General features: G+C 36.5%; 1 protein-coding gene across 2 annotated transcripts in view; it reads right to left on the bottom strand.

Annotated features, from left to right (window-relative positions):
* Positions 1 to 16,273, bottom strand: part of CYB5R4 (cytochrome b5 reductase 4) — an 82,158-nt gene that overhangs the window by 25,905 nt on the left and 39,980 nt on the right. For both annotated transcript variants that reach the window (XM_060030273.1, XM_060030272.1), the window contains exons 5-10: positions 13,946 to 13,975; positions 11,704 to 11,764; positions 10,254 to 10,311; positions 8,551 to 8,644; positions 6,709 to 6,741; positions 4,659 to 4,781 (exon numbers count right to left, since the gene is read on the bottom strand). In XM_060030273.1, coding sequence (XP_059886256.1) covers positions 4,659 to 4,781; positions 6,709 to 6,741; positions 8,551 to 8,644; positions 10,254 to 10,311; positions 11,704 to 11,764; positions 13,946 to 13,975 — 399 coding nt within the window. The remainder of the gene's footprint in view (positions 1 to 4,658; positions 4,782 to 6,708; positions 6,742 to 8,550; positions 8,645 to 10,253; positions 10,312 to 11,703; positions 11,765 to 13,945; positions 13,976 to 16,273) is intronic.

Raw genomic sequence — 16,273 nt, forward strand, 5'->3', positions numbered from 1 at the left:
TTTCTGTGCTTATCACTTTTCCTCAGTTCCATAACTAATAATTCAGCCAACATTATACACTGAAATGCCTGAACTGCCTGAATTCTAAGCTTTTAAACTTCTTCTATTCTACCTTTTAATATAGTAAATAATTTCTTACTCATTTACAGCCTGCCCCATCTATTCTGTGTTTCTTCATATTCAGGCCATTCCACTAGAAATAAGAAGACAGCAAAATGCCAAAGCATCTTATAGTTACTGTGCAAGAAACAACTTTACACCTGCTGGGCTGAGCAGACAATTTAAGAGAACAAAGCACAATGAAGTTTCTATTTGCTATCCACAATATTTTCTTCTTTTCCAGTAATTCTGAATGCTTGTTTTAGGCAGCAAAGAAACACTGATCCGCAGGCAAGGAAGGGGAGGGGAGGGGTGAGGGCAGTTCTTTCTACCCCTGCAACAAGAGCTGTGGTTCACTGTGGCGGCGAACAGCTTGCCTGCAGGATCACAGGTTCCACAGAAAGCCTCAATTAAGTGACTGCTCACGGAGTACTGACAAGCACATTTCCACCTACAGACAGTACTTCAGTGTGTGTGCACGCGCGGGCGTGTGGTGTGAGCAGTTAGGAAGCCCTGAGGAAAGTATAGTTCAAATAATGAGAAACTGCCATTTTTTTAGGTTAAAAGATAAATATCAGTGATTTCATACAGTTCAACTTGAATTGTAAAGACAGTTATAGATTCTATATATATTTAACCTAGAGGTTTATAAACAGCTGCTGACATACCACAATTATGACACAATTTTTCTAAATCTTGTTTATAATTTTGTATCCCAATATTCATTTACTGAGTTGTTTGTTGGCAAATCTGTATAACTGCCTTTGTCTGGTGATCTAAGTTCCCATATTAAAGGCAATCACAATTAAAATAAACTTTAGGTTGGATACAGAAATAGCAATCCAATTATCTATTGTTTTTGACTCTTAATAGACACAAGTTTATTAGTCATCACACAGACACACACACACAACTACTCACTCATAATCTTCATCTATTCATCTTTGGGAAGAAGAAAATAATTGGAAGCACCCAAGTTACAAATGGTAGTTTGGTTCTAGTCATATAGTTTAATTTACTAACTATTACAGCTGGATTAAATGTAAAAACGAAGTAGTTTCTCTTCTCTGATTATGTTCTTTATTATATTTGAATCTTTTGTGTAAGTAAATTCTAGATGTGACATGAGAAGGTAGTGCACTAAGTCTTCAACTTACATGCTTATTTTTTAAACTACGAAATTTCAGTAAGAGGAAGCCAGCATGAAAACCTCCTTGAAAACCAAGGAGCCATGTGATAGACTGAACATTTGAAGCTACTGACAGCAAGTTAATCATAATACTCTGATCATGTAAGTATTCAGCTTTGCTAGTGTGGAAAATAACCTATAGTTTTTGTCATGATTTAAGGAAGAGAAAGGACGAAGAAGAAATTATCTATGCTAATTCTGTCAAACAAATTAAAAAAAAAATCCCCTGAACTCTGAGTCATTTTCCAAAGTGGAAAATCTAATTCACTGAAAAATACATGCATGGCTCTAATTTCAGACAAGAAAGCTAAAGCGAACTATGATGGTTCATGATTCAAGCCAAAATTTATGGCAGGGATGAAAGAGCTCATGGAAAGCCTCAGGAAATTATAGAAGAGAATACTTGAGCAATGTTCGTTCTATTTCCAAATGGAGGTCAGCCTGGGTTCTCAGTCTCATTTATTTCTAGGACTTAGCTTTTACTTGGTTTGCTATGATTTTCCAATCACTAGAGAGTCAGATAATTTCAGCGCAACAGATTTCACTTTAATGATATCTCTTTTCATTTTCACTGTCTTTTACCTATTCTCTTCTGATCTGCTACATCACTCAGTTATTCCTCTATGTTCTCTCTCCCTACCTTATACCACACAATTGAGACCTCCTGCTCTGGGAAAATGGCTCTATTTGAATTTTCCCACATATGGCTTACATTTCCTTTCTCTACCACCTGCAAAAGGTCTGGCACAGTAAGTACCCAGTAATGATACCTGGAAAGCCCTTCATAGTTTTTTTGGGATTTTTAAAGCCACTTTCAAAACATTGCTTGATATTCACCTCCTTCATTCATGGAGAGTCATTTAAGGTCAAATTCATCTGCATCTGTTAGTTCACTTAAGGTAAACTTACAATACATTCAAGTCTGCACTATGTAACTTGCTCTTACTGGCCTATTTCTTGATACAAGTATTCTTCAGTCTCATGTTTGTGTATGTTCTTTCTTCCACCTGGGAAAATAATTTCTGATGCCTTTTATTTGTTTCGTACCACAATACCTAAAATAGCCTTCTACACACAGTATGTACTCAAAATATAGCTACGTGATACTTTTCTGAAAATTAAAATACTATCCACAAATATATTTTTATAATTTTAAATATTTAAAGATGCTAAACTGAATATATACAGTTAGTTTCTTCTAACCCCTCCCTAAAATAACAACAAAGATGGTTTTTTTTCTCTGTGTGTGTGTTTTGTTTTTTAAGGCCTAGCCTGCAAGGACAATAAGAACAGAAATAAAAAAGCAACAGAAGTTTGGGAGCTGACAAAGCAAAGAAACGACTGGTAACTGACTCAGTAGACTCCGTAAAGCTAAATCCTAAGCTAGACAAACAAAAAGCCAAGAATCAACCCATCTGTAACGTGAGCCTTTGAGGCTCAGAAATTGGCAGGACCAAGTATCTAGAATCAGAGTGAAGGCAGAGCTAAAACCACTTTCTGGAAGAAAGTTCATTGAAGAAGCCTAGATGCTGCCTCCCCTGCTTTCTGAAGTCCTCCCCTACTTCACACGGCCACATGACTGATTCTCTCCTATTCTAGCAAAATATCAGGATTTTGCTCTCTCCGTAGAGGGCAAAACAAAGGGTCTCTAGATTGGGTATATGTTATAGGCTGAACTGTGTCCCCCTCAATTTTCAACGTTAAAGTCATAACCCCCAGTACCCCAGAAAGTGACTATATTTGGCGACAGCGTATTTCAAAAAGTAAAATGAGGTCATTAGGGTGGTCCCTAATCCGATGTGACTGACGTCCTTATAAGAAGAGGCAATAGGGACACAGATGGAAGACCATGTGAACACAGCCATCTGTAAGCCAAGGAGGGGCCTCAGGAGAAGTCAACCCTGGCAGCACCTTAGTCTCAGACTTTTGGCCTTCAGACTGTGAGAAAATAACTTTCTGTTGTTAGGCCACCAAGTCTGTGGTACTGTTTCACAGCAGCCTTAGTAGACTAATATAGTATACTAGGCAAAAAAAAAAAAAAGGAAATTAAGTTTACAGATATCCCAGCCTTCTTTTCCCACATAACTTCTGAAATGCTGGATGCGAGGTAGAAGACTGTTTACCCTAGAGACTCTGACAAAATACTGGCATCAGACTTTTCCCGAAGAAACCATCCAGCCACATAGTAAATATTACTGTCAACAAGCCACACCCACAGGCACAGAGTTTCCAATCAGCTTTTAGAGTTCCACCCTGAAGTATGAGCAGATGGTCAAGGATCAGCAGACATTCAAAGAAAGCATCTAATATGAAAGACGGACCAAAATAAACAAACTGTAGGAATAGAGGCTACACAGGGAGACAAAAACTCTCAAACACTATAATTCTTAAAAACAGAAGATAGAAAACAGGATGCTAAAACAAAGGAACAAAAATCTAAAGAGTTCTCCAAAGTTAAAAATATGAGAGTAGAAATGAGTAACACAACAGCAGAGCTAGAAGACACAGCTGAAGAAATCTCCCAAAAAGTAGAAGAAAAGGACAAAATTGAAAATGAGAGAGAAAAGACAAGATAATCAGAGAACTGGTTAAGAAGGCTTAAAGCAAAACTATTTCTAGAAAGTAAGCACAGACCATGGAGGGAAGAAATATCAGTATTCCCCAGGCCCGAGGGTCTTAAGTTTCTGTAATGGAAATATTAGCAAAGAGGATGAATACTCGGCACAGAAGTTGAAAGCAGACCCCCCATTAAGGTATATCAAACCGTGAAATTTCAAAACACTTGGAAGAGGCAAATCCTACCAGTTTTCAAAGAGAAAATATGGAGTGCATTCACTTTGTGAAAATTCATCAAGTAGAACACTTGTAATATGAACCTTTGCCTATAAATGTTATAGTTACATAAAAAGCTTTAAAAAATAAAGAAAGGAAGGAAATGAATGGTGTCATCCTTTAGGAATAAACTCAAAAACTGGTTTAGGTAAGCAGAGAGACAGTAAATGTGCCTTCTCTAACAGAAAAAAACTAGATGTGCCTACAAGGCATAAACTTGTTTCTGTACCTTTTATAAAAAAAAAAAAAAAACCTCAAGGAGTGAATGGCTGGACAAGAGTTTGAGGGGGTTTCTACATTTAGGTATCATTACCTAATGACCTTTGTTATGTCTAAACATTAGATAGCAGAGTCATAAATTTAATTTCTGCTTTGAAAAAAAAAGAAGGATAACAGACACAATGTCCCTTTCAACTCCACAGAGAGAGATACAAGGACCCTTTGGCTCACTGCAAGTGGCCTTCCAAACTCGGATACAACTGAGCCACTGACACAAGATTTTCATTAACCCAGGACTCAAAATAATAGCACAGCCTACCTGTATCTTTCTTTGGAATAAGTGAATTATGATTCTCCAGGGGATGACCAAGGCATTTCCAAGAAGTATTCTCTTTTTTCTTCAGGACAATCTCTATTTTTCCCACATTCTCAACAACTCGCACTGAAAAGAAGATAAATTGCATTTGTATTCATTGATACTAAATATAAGGTTTTACTTTTAAACCAATCTTTCTCAAACAACCCAAATGTCCCAATCAGATATGAATGACACTGAGCATTTGTGAGATAAATAAAATTTTGTGTACATGTTCATCAAAATTGTTTATGCCTTATATGGTGTTAAATCCAGTTTATGTTAGATTCAGATTAACTTCTTTCAAATTAATTTATCAAGGGCCAAACTAATACATAATGTTAGTTTTCATACAAGCTCAAATAGAGCCATGGCAACTAATTAACACATAGCTTAAAAAAAACCTTAAATATACAAATTAGCCATTGAATGGATCCACAAAAGCAAATTTAATTTATACTCTTTTAACATTTCTTGGGATCTGAGGGGTTCTTATGAGTGAATTCAGTAAACCAATACTGAGCCTAATAAACATAGAAAAAGCTTCAGGAGAATGAATCCCAATAAAGTGCATGTCAATCTTTGATAATTAAAAATCTTTTAGATTCTGTTTTTATTTTTGAATGTTTAAAATAGTTTAGAATACATGAGTACAATAATAAAATAAACTTTTAAAATTGATTAAATTTTATGAATTGAATGTGCTTTTAAAGATCTAAAGTATATTTCTTTTCATCTTTAGAAACAATCTGTCCTTCCTCACTGTAAACACATAATTCAGTAGCAATTTAACAACTTTTAAACACAGATTATTCAAATAAATTCAATTCAGTAAGCACTGATTTGAAGCTTAACAAACATAAGAAGTCCTTGACTTTAAAGAGCTTAATTTATACAATTTACAGAACTTACTATGGTATAAAGAAAAGGGAAGGTATAGAACTGGTGTAAGGTACTCTGACAGTACTTTAAAACAAGAAACCACATGTATATATGAATATAGAATGGAATATTATTCAGCCTTAAAAAAGGAAGGAAATCCTACCACTTGCGACAACGTATGATAAATCTAGAGGGCATTATATTAAGTGAAATAAGTAAGACAGAGAAGACAAATAGTGCATGGTATCACTTATATGTGGAATTAAAAAAAAATTCACACTCATAGAAACAGAGAGTAGCAAAATAGTGCCAGGAGTTGGGGCAGGGGGAGGGGGGAATAGAGAGAGCTTGATAAAAGGGTACCAACTTTTAGCTACAAGATGAATAAGGTCTGAGGATCTAATGTATAACATGGTGACAACAGTTGATGACACTGTCTTGTATACCTGAAATTTGCTAAGACAACAGAACTTGTGTTCATATGCATAGACACACACACACAAAGGTAAATATGTGAGGTGATGGATGTGTTAATTAATTTGATTCTGTGAATCTTTTCACAGCATATACCTTTATCAAATCATAACATTGTACACTTTAAATCTTTAAATATATTCTAATTTTGTCAATTATATTTCAATAAAGCTAAAGAAAAACACGAAAAACAAGAAACCACCATTCTTTGATGAGTCTTCTATTGCTAAACAGCTGTGTAAAATCCACGTTGTGTATTTACATGCAGAAAGAGTCATAATTTAATGTGCTCTGTCCATATTAAATATTTGAATATATACATCTAAGAAAAATTTGTCTGGTGTGGTTAAGTATATTTCTACAAGCTGCATGTCAGGAGTAGGGCCGGAAGGAAGAATGGGGACAGGAATTTTTTTTCTAAGGAGAGGAAAAGGAAAGGGAAAAGAGATGAGATGAAAAAGGGGAAAGAAAAAAGGCGTGGGGGGAACTGAAACCAGAGGGAAAAGAGTACATTTAAAAATTAATGTACTTGCTTATATAGAAAACATCATGTCCTTGTCTGCAACATGAAAATATACAAATGAATAATAAGACAAATGCTATCCACGCCCCCGTGTGTGTGTATATGTACATAGATAAATTATTTTTGGTAGCTTACCAGAAAAATCTTCCTGAATCTCATGACTTAGGGCTGGAGAAAAAAAAATTTCAGTTAAGATCCAACTTCAGTTCCTATGGTCTACAAACACCATATAAGATCATTAAAATGGTTTTTTCATGCACCATTCCACATCTCTCAAACATATCCTGAGAAATCAAAAGAAAGAAACCGAACACAACCAAATTACTGTATACAATGTTTTGAGACAAATTACTTAAATATGTGTCTTCAATTTTTCCATTTCTCTCCCTATTAATTAAGGAGTAAATACTCAATTGCCCACAGGTGGATAACCCACACTGGTGCAAGGACAGTCCCAGATTGACAATGCTACAAACCAAGACAGGAGCAAGGCAGGGAGAGATAGCAAGTGAAACACACATACTCCAGGGTGTGCACGTGCGTGTGTGAATACAGGCCGGGACTGGGTCTAGCTCAGCGTTTCCTTCCTTACTGTTCTCTAAGTTGAATATTCATTCAGTTATTGAAAAAGAAAATTATTGGGCATCTATGCGTGTTATGCACTTTCCAGGTGTTACAGTTATCACAGTTAGTAAAAGAGAAAAATCCCTGCTCTCACAGAACTTACATTCCAGAAGGGGGTGATGCAAGAAGTATTTTTACAAACAACTGCTCTAAAGTTCACTGTGTTAATAGTTATGTGGAACTTAAGATTCTGCATTATTTTAGTCCTTCTGATCTAATATTAGCAACCAGGAGTTTCACATTTTTGACTGTGGAATTTTTGTTTGTTGTTTATATGCGTGCAAGATACAGTTAGCTACAGTGTGAACACAACTAGCCATGAAGTATTTGAAACACAGTAAATGCTGACACAGAGGTCTTCCTTAAAGAAAAATCATGACAGAGCTAATGAATAATGTATACTTTTCTAGACATCTGAGTTTTTGATTAAAACTCTCCCTAAGAGGCAATATATATTTGATCTTATGCTAGCAAAAAGTAGGGTAGCATGTATTTCTAGAAGAAATGTTTAAGATTTGAGGTTGATTAATGAGTGGGGGGAAAATAGGAAAGAAAAAACATTTATCAACTCCAATCAAATTCAGGACTAAAGGTCCTTCATTAATATGGTAAAGCCATGAACTGAATCGCGAGTCATCTGAGGCCTGGAGAATTTCAGTCTCTGTTTTGCAAAAGTAAATGAAACGTTCTTTACATAAGAATGTGTGCTTAAAATACAGTTTTCTTCTTGCTGTTTTGGTTTGTTTCATTTCTACTTTCTAACTAGAATAACATTACCTTCTTTAAAGGAGAAAATGATGAACTCCTAGAGTCATTATGGGTGAGAAATGGATTAAGAATCTGCTACCTTGATTCTAGATTTTAGTCCTGATTTCTTTCCCCTGATAGATCTGTAACCTCTCAAAACAGACAGAAGTGAACTGTATGGTAGGTCTTTGCCCATGAAGGGACAGGCAGCTGAAGGGTACAGTAGAACCTTGCCGCTGGCAAGAGACAGGCCGATAGAACAGTGCCTGGTGATGTCTACTCAGCGGAAGCACATGACAGGCAGGCCTCCGGAGATTTACTTGTAGGTAAAGTTACAGAGTCTTACAAAGCTGGGCCAACAAGTATTTCATATGATTATTGATTTTGATCGCACCTAATTGTTTAAACTTGGGAAAAGTGAGGTTGTACTGCCATTTGCTAGCACTTTCCTTAGTATAAAGAAATAACAGAAAAAAAAGATCAAAAATGACAAACCAAAATGACAATGGCACATAAAATATTATAGGTACCGAGACTCTACACCAGTAACTACTATACCTAAAGGAAACAAAAGTTGTTTCCATTAATACAGAATAAGGTACTTACCAATATGTATAAGATACGAATAATCCTTGATAACTGTTTCTGCTCTAAAGGAATTATCCCGGTGATCAGCTATTACTGAGTCTAAATTGATATCCTTAAATGGAAATCGAAAAGACAAAGATTAAAAAGTAAACTTTTCACCAAACTCCTATTACTATACTTTTAAGCTGATCAGTGAAAGTTCATATGGTACTTATTTACAGAACCCACAAGCTAAATACACGTTATTCCTGTTTTTTTCTCTCTCATACAACCCAGTTCTTCTCCTTCAAAGTATATATCACAATTTTAACTATGCATTTGTCTATGCTTAATGTCTACTTTACACACTCATCTTTAAGCTCTAAGTGTAAGGGGCAGAATACTGTCTTCAGAATATTGCTCAGCACCAAGTAGGTGCTCAAATATTTGTTGAATAAATAATTTGGAAAAAAAATTAGAATCAGACAAGAAGCCAAGATATCTGTGTTCATTTTTATCTTTCCACTATTATGTGACACTGTGCAAATAACACAACCTCTTAGGCTCAGCTTATCAAAAATAATAATAATAATAAATTCACTAACAAATTTTTAGATGTCTCTAATTTCTACATAGCTTTGGTGCAAGTTATTTTGGTGCCTATCGTTTACACCATACACTGAATACATTATTCCACGTAGAAACCTTCCCCCTTCCCTTAGTCATCCATCCTCTGCGCTTCACTGATATCACCAATGAAAGCACACAGACCCCAACCTTGCCAGGCCCTGTCCTCTTGGTTCAGGACTGCTTGGTTAGGAGACAATACCAAGAGGGAGTGGAAGGCGGGACAAGCAGTGCCTCTCTGGGCCTCTTGGCTCTTTCAGGCAGAGGCTGGTCACTCCTGCGGAGCCATCAGATCCTGCTGCAGGAGTAGGAGGCGCTCACCAGCTCAGATGTGGTTCTGCTACTACAGAAGTAGCATGAGTTCTCAGAAATTCCTAGCTGCCAGAACTTGTCTTTAAATCTCCACAGTTCCTCAAGTGTGGGAACCTTGCCAGTTGCTGGAGGATGTGTCTGGAGATGCTATAAGTTGCCTGCTTATTTATCTGATTTCCCAGCAGGACTGTAAGCCTGGTGAGAGTTCAGTCTCTATGAAACTGGCCCATCATTAGATTCCTGAATTCTACGATGGTGTTGAAAATGAAGCAGGGATTCAATAAACACTTAGTGAATGAATTAACTCCTTAATTTTAGTTTTCAGAGGGCATTAACTGAACCCTGTTAGTGGCTTAAGCATACTAAGCTCCAGCAGTACAGCCTCTCCTGGCTCTTGAATTCCAATTTAAGTGCAGGAAATTAGTTCGTATGGTGAAGTTAAACGGGGACTCTCACTGCTGTTATCCATGCTTAAACACAAAAACAATCACAGAAGAGCACATAAAATATGCTTCTTCCTGGTCTATTTTTTCCCTAAGGTGCTATGGCATGGTTGTTAAGGGCACATACCATGGAGCCAGCCTGCCTGGGTTCAAAGTGCTAGACCTGCCGCTTACCGTGAGACTTTGGGTAAATTACTTAATTTCTGTTTCCTCATCTGTAAGATAGGGGTAACGAAAGGGTCTACCTCACAGAGTTGCTGTCAGTTAATACAAGAAGAGCTCTTAGAAAAGTACACCTGCGCATAGCTCACGTTTATTATTTACTTTTTTGTTTTTTTCTGATCTTAAAAATGTGTTTACCTTCTGTTTAGTATATATGACAATGGTGACTAAAGCGTCTGTTTGGAACCAGTCGTAGCTGTAAAATATTTCAAAAAGAATAAATAATCATGTGCAGTAACATATATTAAATCATTAAATACATAATTTTAAAATATATACAATTAAAAAATATAAAATATGACACAATAAATACATGATTTAAAACATAGTTCAAAATCTACAGTGAGAAATATATTTCTCTAGGTAAAGGTTTTTTTCTAAATAATCAGTGGTGTTACCATGAAATAAATAATAAAGCAATTATTTCTCAATTTAAAATACTTACACATCCATGTATTCTAACTTGGATAAAAACAAACAAGATCCTTGAGAAGGCACTTTTATAAAGGTTACACACCTAAAATTCCCTTTATCAGAGCAGTAGCACAACATGTTTTCTGAAGGAGCACGACAAAATCTACATGCTTATTACCTTCACTCCTCCCTGTCACAAATATGTTATTACTCCTCAAGAAATTAACTCACCAAGGATGCTTAATGGTCAACAGTAAAAACTTAAGGAAAAACTAAGTCTTCGGTTTTGTAATAGCTATTGATCAAATTGATTCTGTTTTTGTACTTACTACCTGTATACAGGCCCCCAATGTGAATGCTAGGAGGTATCCTCAGGCCCTTAACTTAAAATTGAATATGAAATAATTTAACAGGTATAGCAAGTAGAGCCAGAAGCTGCTGTTATAGACTCATGATAGGGGGAAAGGGGGTAAGAGAAAGACTACAAATAACACACATAACACTAAGGGCATCTGAAATATCATTAACAAAAATATACATGGATTGCTTAATTTACTAAGACAGGGTACACTACATTCTGAAGGATTTCCATTAAAAACTGATAAAGCAAACTAGACACACAAAAAATAGAATAGTTGAATAAATTATGGATTTCTATGATCAATTTCCATCACATGATAGAATACAGACAAAAAATGCTTTTGAAGAATCTTTCATGACATAGGAAATTGATCATAGAATATACTGTAATACTGTATTATCAAAATAGAATGGTATGGAAATAGGTATCACATGAATAAACTGTGTGGAATAAACCAAATATTAAGAGTCTATATCCAGGGTTGGTGGGATTACAACTGATTCTATCACTTTCTTTTGTATTTCTATTTTCCAAGTTTTCTACCATGAATGTATATTTTATAATCACAAAAAATAGTTCTTTTTTAAAGTTGTGGTGTTTAAAATGGGTTAAACTTCAGTTATGTTAAAAATTCATATTTACGGAACAGCTCATTCTCCAACAATGCCTGATAAATGAGGCACTACAGTTGTTGTGTCAAAGAAGCATAATTAATAAAATAAGCAATAAATCAAACTTAGAGCTATTTTTTTAACGTGTATATTTTGGTGTAGAACTGATTACGCTTTAAAAAAGTAAAACAAGGATGCATACCTTGGAGAACTAGGCCCTTCCTTGGCAAGTGGATCTGTCACTTGGCTCTTGGGAAGCATGCCTTCACAAAGAAAAACAAACAAAATAGCTACAGTTCATCCATGTATAATTTTTCTTTTTTTTTTTTTCCCCATCTTTTCAGTAAACTTCTTATTGAAATATTATAAAAGGACACAAGTCATAAATGTACTACTCAATGGATTTTCATAAGTAAAACAAACTCTTGTAGCCAGCACCTCCCTGTGCCCCCTTCCACTCAGCACCCCTCCCCCAAGGGTAACCACTATTCTTTTAACATCATGATTAGTTTTTGCCTGCATTTGGCCTTTATAAAAAATGGAATAATAAAATATGTTCTCTTTTGGTCTGGCTTTTTTGGTCCAGCTCTATAGACATTTCAGTTAATGTCAAATCAGCATGATTAATAGTAAACAATAAATCAGGTCTGGAGCTTTCTGAGATTTTATCCAGGATGCTGAATACATCAGTAATTTGTTCCTTTTTATTACTGAGTATTACTACACTGTATGAACATACCACATACCGGAATCTATTCATTCTCCTGTTGATGGACATTTGGGCAGTTTTTAGCTGTTACATATAGTGCTGTTATAAATGTTCTTGTACATGTACATATACATTCTTAAAGAACATCCATCTACATTTCTGGTAGGTATATAGGACATGTATATGTTTAGCTTTAGTAAATACTGCTAAACAGTTTTCCAAAGTGGTAATACCAATTTACACTTTCTACCAGAAGTGTATGGGAGCCCTGTTGCTCCACCACCTTGCTGACACGTGGTATTCTGTCTTTTTTCATTTTAGACATTCTTGTGGATGTGCCCCAGCATCAAATTTTATTTTTTATTTTTATTTTTTTAAAGATTTAATTTTTAATTTATTTTTGGCTGCATTGGGTCTTCATTGCTACACGCGGGCTTTCTCTAGTTGTGGCGAGCTGGGGTTACTCTTCGTCGTTGTGGTGCATGGGCTTCTCATTGGGGTGGCTTCTCTTGTTGCGGAGCACGGGCTCTAGGCACACAGGCTTCAGTAGCTGTGGCTCATGAGTTCTAGAGCACAGGCTCAGTAGTTGTGGCTCACGGGCTTAGTTGCTCCGCGGCATGTGGGATCTTCCCGGACCAGGGCTCGAACCACTGTCCCCTGCATTGGCAGGCGGATTCTTAATCACTGAGCCACCAGGGAAGTCCTCAACATCACATTTTCAAGGCTCTGGTTTTCTCACTGTTTTTGAAAACTCTGAGAACACGCAAGAGCTCCAAAGATACTATCAGTGATACTGTCAGACAAACAACTTCAGGTGTTACATCACAAATTGCATAAAGTAGTCTACAATAAGACAATCTTTTCTAGTTAAAAAAGAAAAGGTAATTCATCTGGCAATCCAGCTTATTAGCTGAATTTCTATAACTTTCTTATGCAAATAGGGAGGGAAAAAAACCCAATTTTTAAACATACATTAGTAATACGGTTCAGTCAGAGTAGCCCCGTGCATTTCATAAGTGTCATACCAAACTTTTTGGGGGGGTTAGTGGCAGTGCCAGTCATAATTCCAAGTCATACTGAATGGCTGAGGAAGCCAGAACTGCCGAGCCCAGAGGAGGGGAGACTAATAGGCTGGCTGCTCAGCATCTGTGTAGACACTGGAAGAGCACCCCGTGCCTGAGGGAGGCACACATTCAGCCTGGCCTCTGAGGGTGGAACTCCTAGTCACCATGAGTATTCAAGCTAAGGGCAGATGAACACATGTTCAGGGATGTTATAGAAGGGATTATGGTAAGAGTCAGAGCTGTTCGATGCTTTGTGACCCCCTAGAGAGGTGGGAAAGGGAGGGTGGGAGGGAGGCTCAAGAGGGAGGGCATATGGGGAGATATATGTATGCATATGGCTGATTCACTTTGTTGTACAGCGGAAACTAACAACATTGTAAAGCAATTATACTCTGATAAAGATACGTATATATAAAAGAATGTAAACAGTAATTACACTCCTGAAAAAAATCTATCCTATAAAATAAAAACATCAATATATAAAGATAAAAAAAAAAGGAGGGCTGCAATAAGGGATCTACAAAGTTCTCTGCCAAATCCTCTAAGCTTAGGCAAGTAAACACATCCTTTGTATAAAAAATATCTAAATACCCCAAATAATTCTGTGAGGCAATACTGTACACAGTCATGTGAATATGATTCATTTTTTACTATAAATGTATATGGCTTACCGTTTAAGAGTCTCTTTTCCTCATGATAGTCTGTACAGTGGTTTAGAAAAAAAGTTAGGTAAGAATATTGTAACATCAGAGAGAAGATCGGTTAATATTATTGAGTTAAAGGTAACAGCCCTCTTCTTGAAGGGCTTTCTTCCGAGGCCTGAGGAGAGAAATAAGGATGATAAACAGATGGCCTATGCTTTAAGTAAGAAATTTCATCTCTGAAGACAGCAGGCCATTTCTGCAGGCATTTGTCTCCAATTTCACTGGGCTTTTTCCTCCTTCTTTGGACATTTTTGCTCTAATACCTTGATTAATTTCTTTAGAAAGCACGTAAAGACCCAAGTTTTGTCCTGGTCATCATATTCTAAATTAGTCAAAACTATCCAAAGTTTATTAGATTACACTTTATATATGAAACATACATATTAACCCAAAGAAAGACACCTTATTATCTTTCCTATCTAAGTGAGCAGTTAAAATGATTATTACTACTCCAAATTTAAATGGCCAAAATGCTGAAAATATGTTAAGACTTTCACTTGTATATCAGTGCAATCAATCATTAGGGGTGCAAGCCAGAAAAAAATTTAATGGGTGTTTCCTTTCAGGATGGCAGCCAGCTTACAAATCTATATTATATTTTGATCACCACAAGTTTTATAACCATATGTCAAAATAAAACCCTCAGCAAGTTGCCAGAGTTTTAAAAAAAAAAAAAGAATGCCAAGCTAACACAAAATATTCAAGTAGTAAACTAAATTGATAGACATTACTTGTTAAGGTGACATCACCTTGTTTTGTAGAAAAATAAACCAAAGTACGTATATCAAAGCTTTCAAATTTTTTTATGTTCTGATTTTCAATCAGCCAGAGATCCCATAATTACTACCACTTCACTCACATGCCATAAAATACCCATGATTAAGGAGGTCAGATAACCATTCTTTTTATTTTCCCCTTTTTACTGAAATAAGTTCATAGCTGAAAGGGATCTTAACAACATACACCAAATTTATCATCTGCTCCCCTCATTAAAGGTTGAAAATCAGAGGTCAGGACTTGAATGAACCCCACAGCTCTTTAGCAGCAAAGCCAAGATTAAACTTCATCTCCCCTGAAACTAAGCGCCATTTTTCTTAACATGCCATTGTGAGAGATAATACTTTCTGAAAAGACACAGGACCTGAAAACCATTTAAATTATGCCTCAAAATGAGCTTTGTTTTTCAACTGCCAGATGAAAATCTAGTCATTAGTTTGCAAGGGATCACTGATGTCCCTGCTTGCTGACTTACTTTCATACAATTTCATCTGTTTTTGCTACTGCAGTTGTGATCATTTGTTTTATCAATATCTTAGAACAAACAGCAAACTCACAGTAACATAAGTAAATTAAACCCAGTTTCAGTGTACAACATAGTTGGCAGTTTGATGAATCTCATTTATCATGTAAAACAACTTGTTTCTATCTAAGAGGCTCAGATTTTGAAAACTTGTCCCCAGGGAATTTGTTTCTAGGGAAAAAATATGTCATCTCATATGATTACTTCCTGTCTGATGTGAATTGATTTGAACCTGTCAGAACTTTATGGATCCTGCTAAGTTATTCATTTTTTTCTGAGTCTTTTTTTTCTTTAATAAAAGAAGTATCAATAGGAAGAGAACATCTAGCTAAATGATCTAAAATATCTTTAAAACTCCACTAGTGGGCTTCCCTGGTGGCACAGTGGTTGGGAGTCCGCCTGCCGATGCAGGGGACATGGGTTCTTGCCCCGGTCCGGGAGGATCCCACGTGCCGCGGAGCAGCTGGGCCCGTGAGCCATGGCCACTGAGCCTGCGCGTCCGGAGCCTGTGCTCCGCAACGGGAGAGGCCCACGTACCACAAAAAAAAAAAAAAAAAAAAAAAAACCTCCACTAGTGTACTTTTGCAACTCTTTTTGAAAACTGAGTCACAGAAATACGAGAGGCTATTTGTTTTTACTGCTAAGCACATTTGCATCAGAGTTACTCTAGGCACATGAGATACTTTCCTCTCTAACAAGAAATCTAACATTCTGTCTTGATACCTAATTCCATCATTTGGTTGGCTCCATGGCCAAGAAAATTTGCATCTTCTTATAATATTGGTTAGACTGCATTACTCTGATCAGAGCCTCTGCTTTCTGGAAAGGTCTGAGTCCTTTAGAAGACTGGAGCTGTGATCTATCAGCACTCAACTCTTCTTTGGTAAGAGGGCTGGCGACAATTTTTAATTGTGAACCCAATCTAGTTTACCTCTTCTAAGTGGAGCCACAGAAGGATCCCCTGGGATGGGGAAAGTTAAAAAACAAGCAAACAA

The sequence above is a fragment of the Delphinus delphis genome, chromosome 14 (assembly GCF_949987515.2).
Source record: "Delphinus delphis chromosome 14, mDelDel1.2, whole genome shotgun sequence".
Classification (NCBI taxonomy): Eukaryota; Metazoa; Chordata; class Mammalia; order Artiodactyla; family Delphinidae; genus Delphinus; species Delphinus delphis.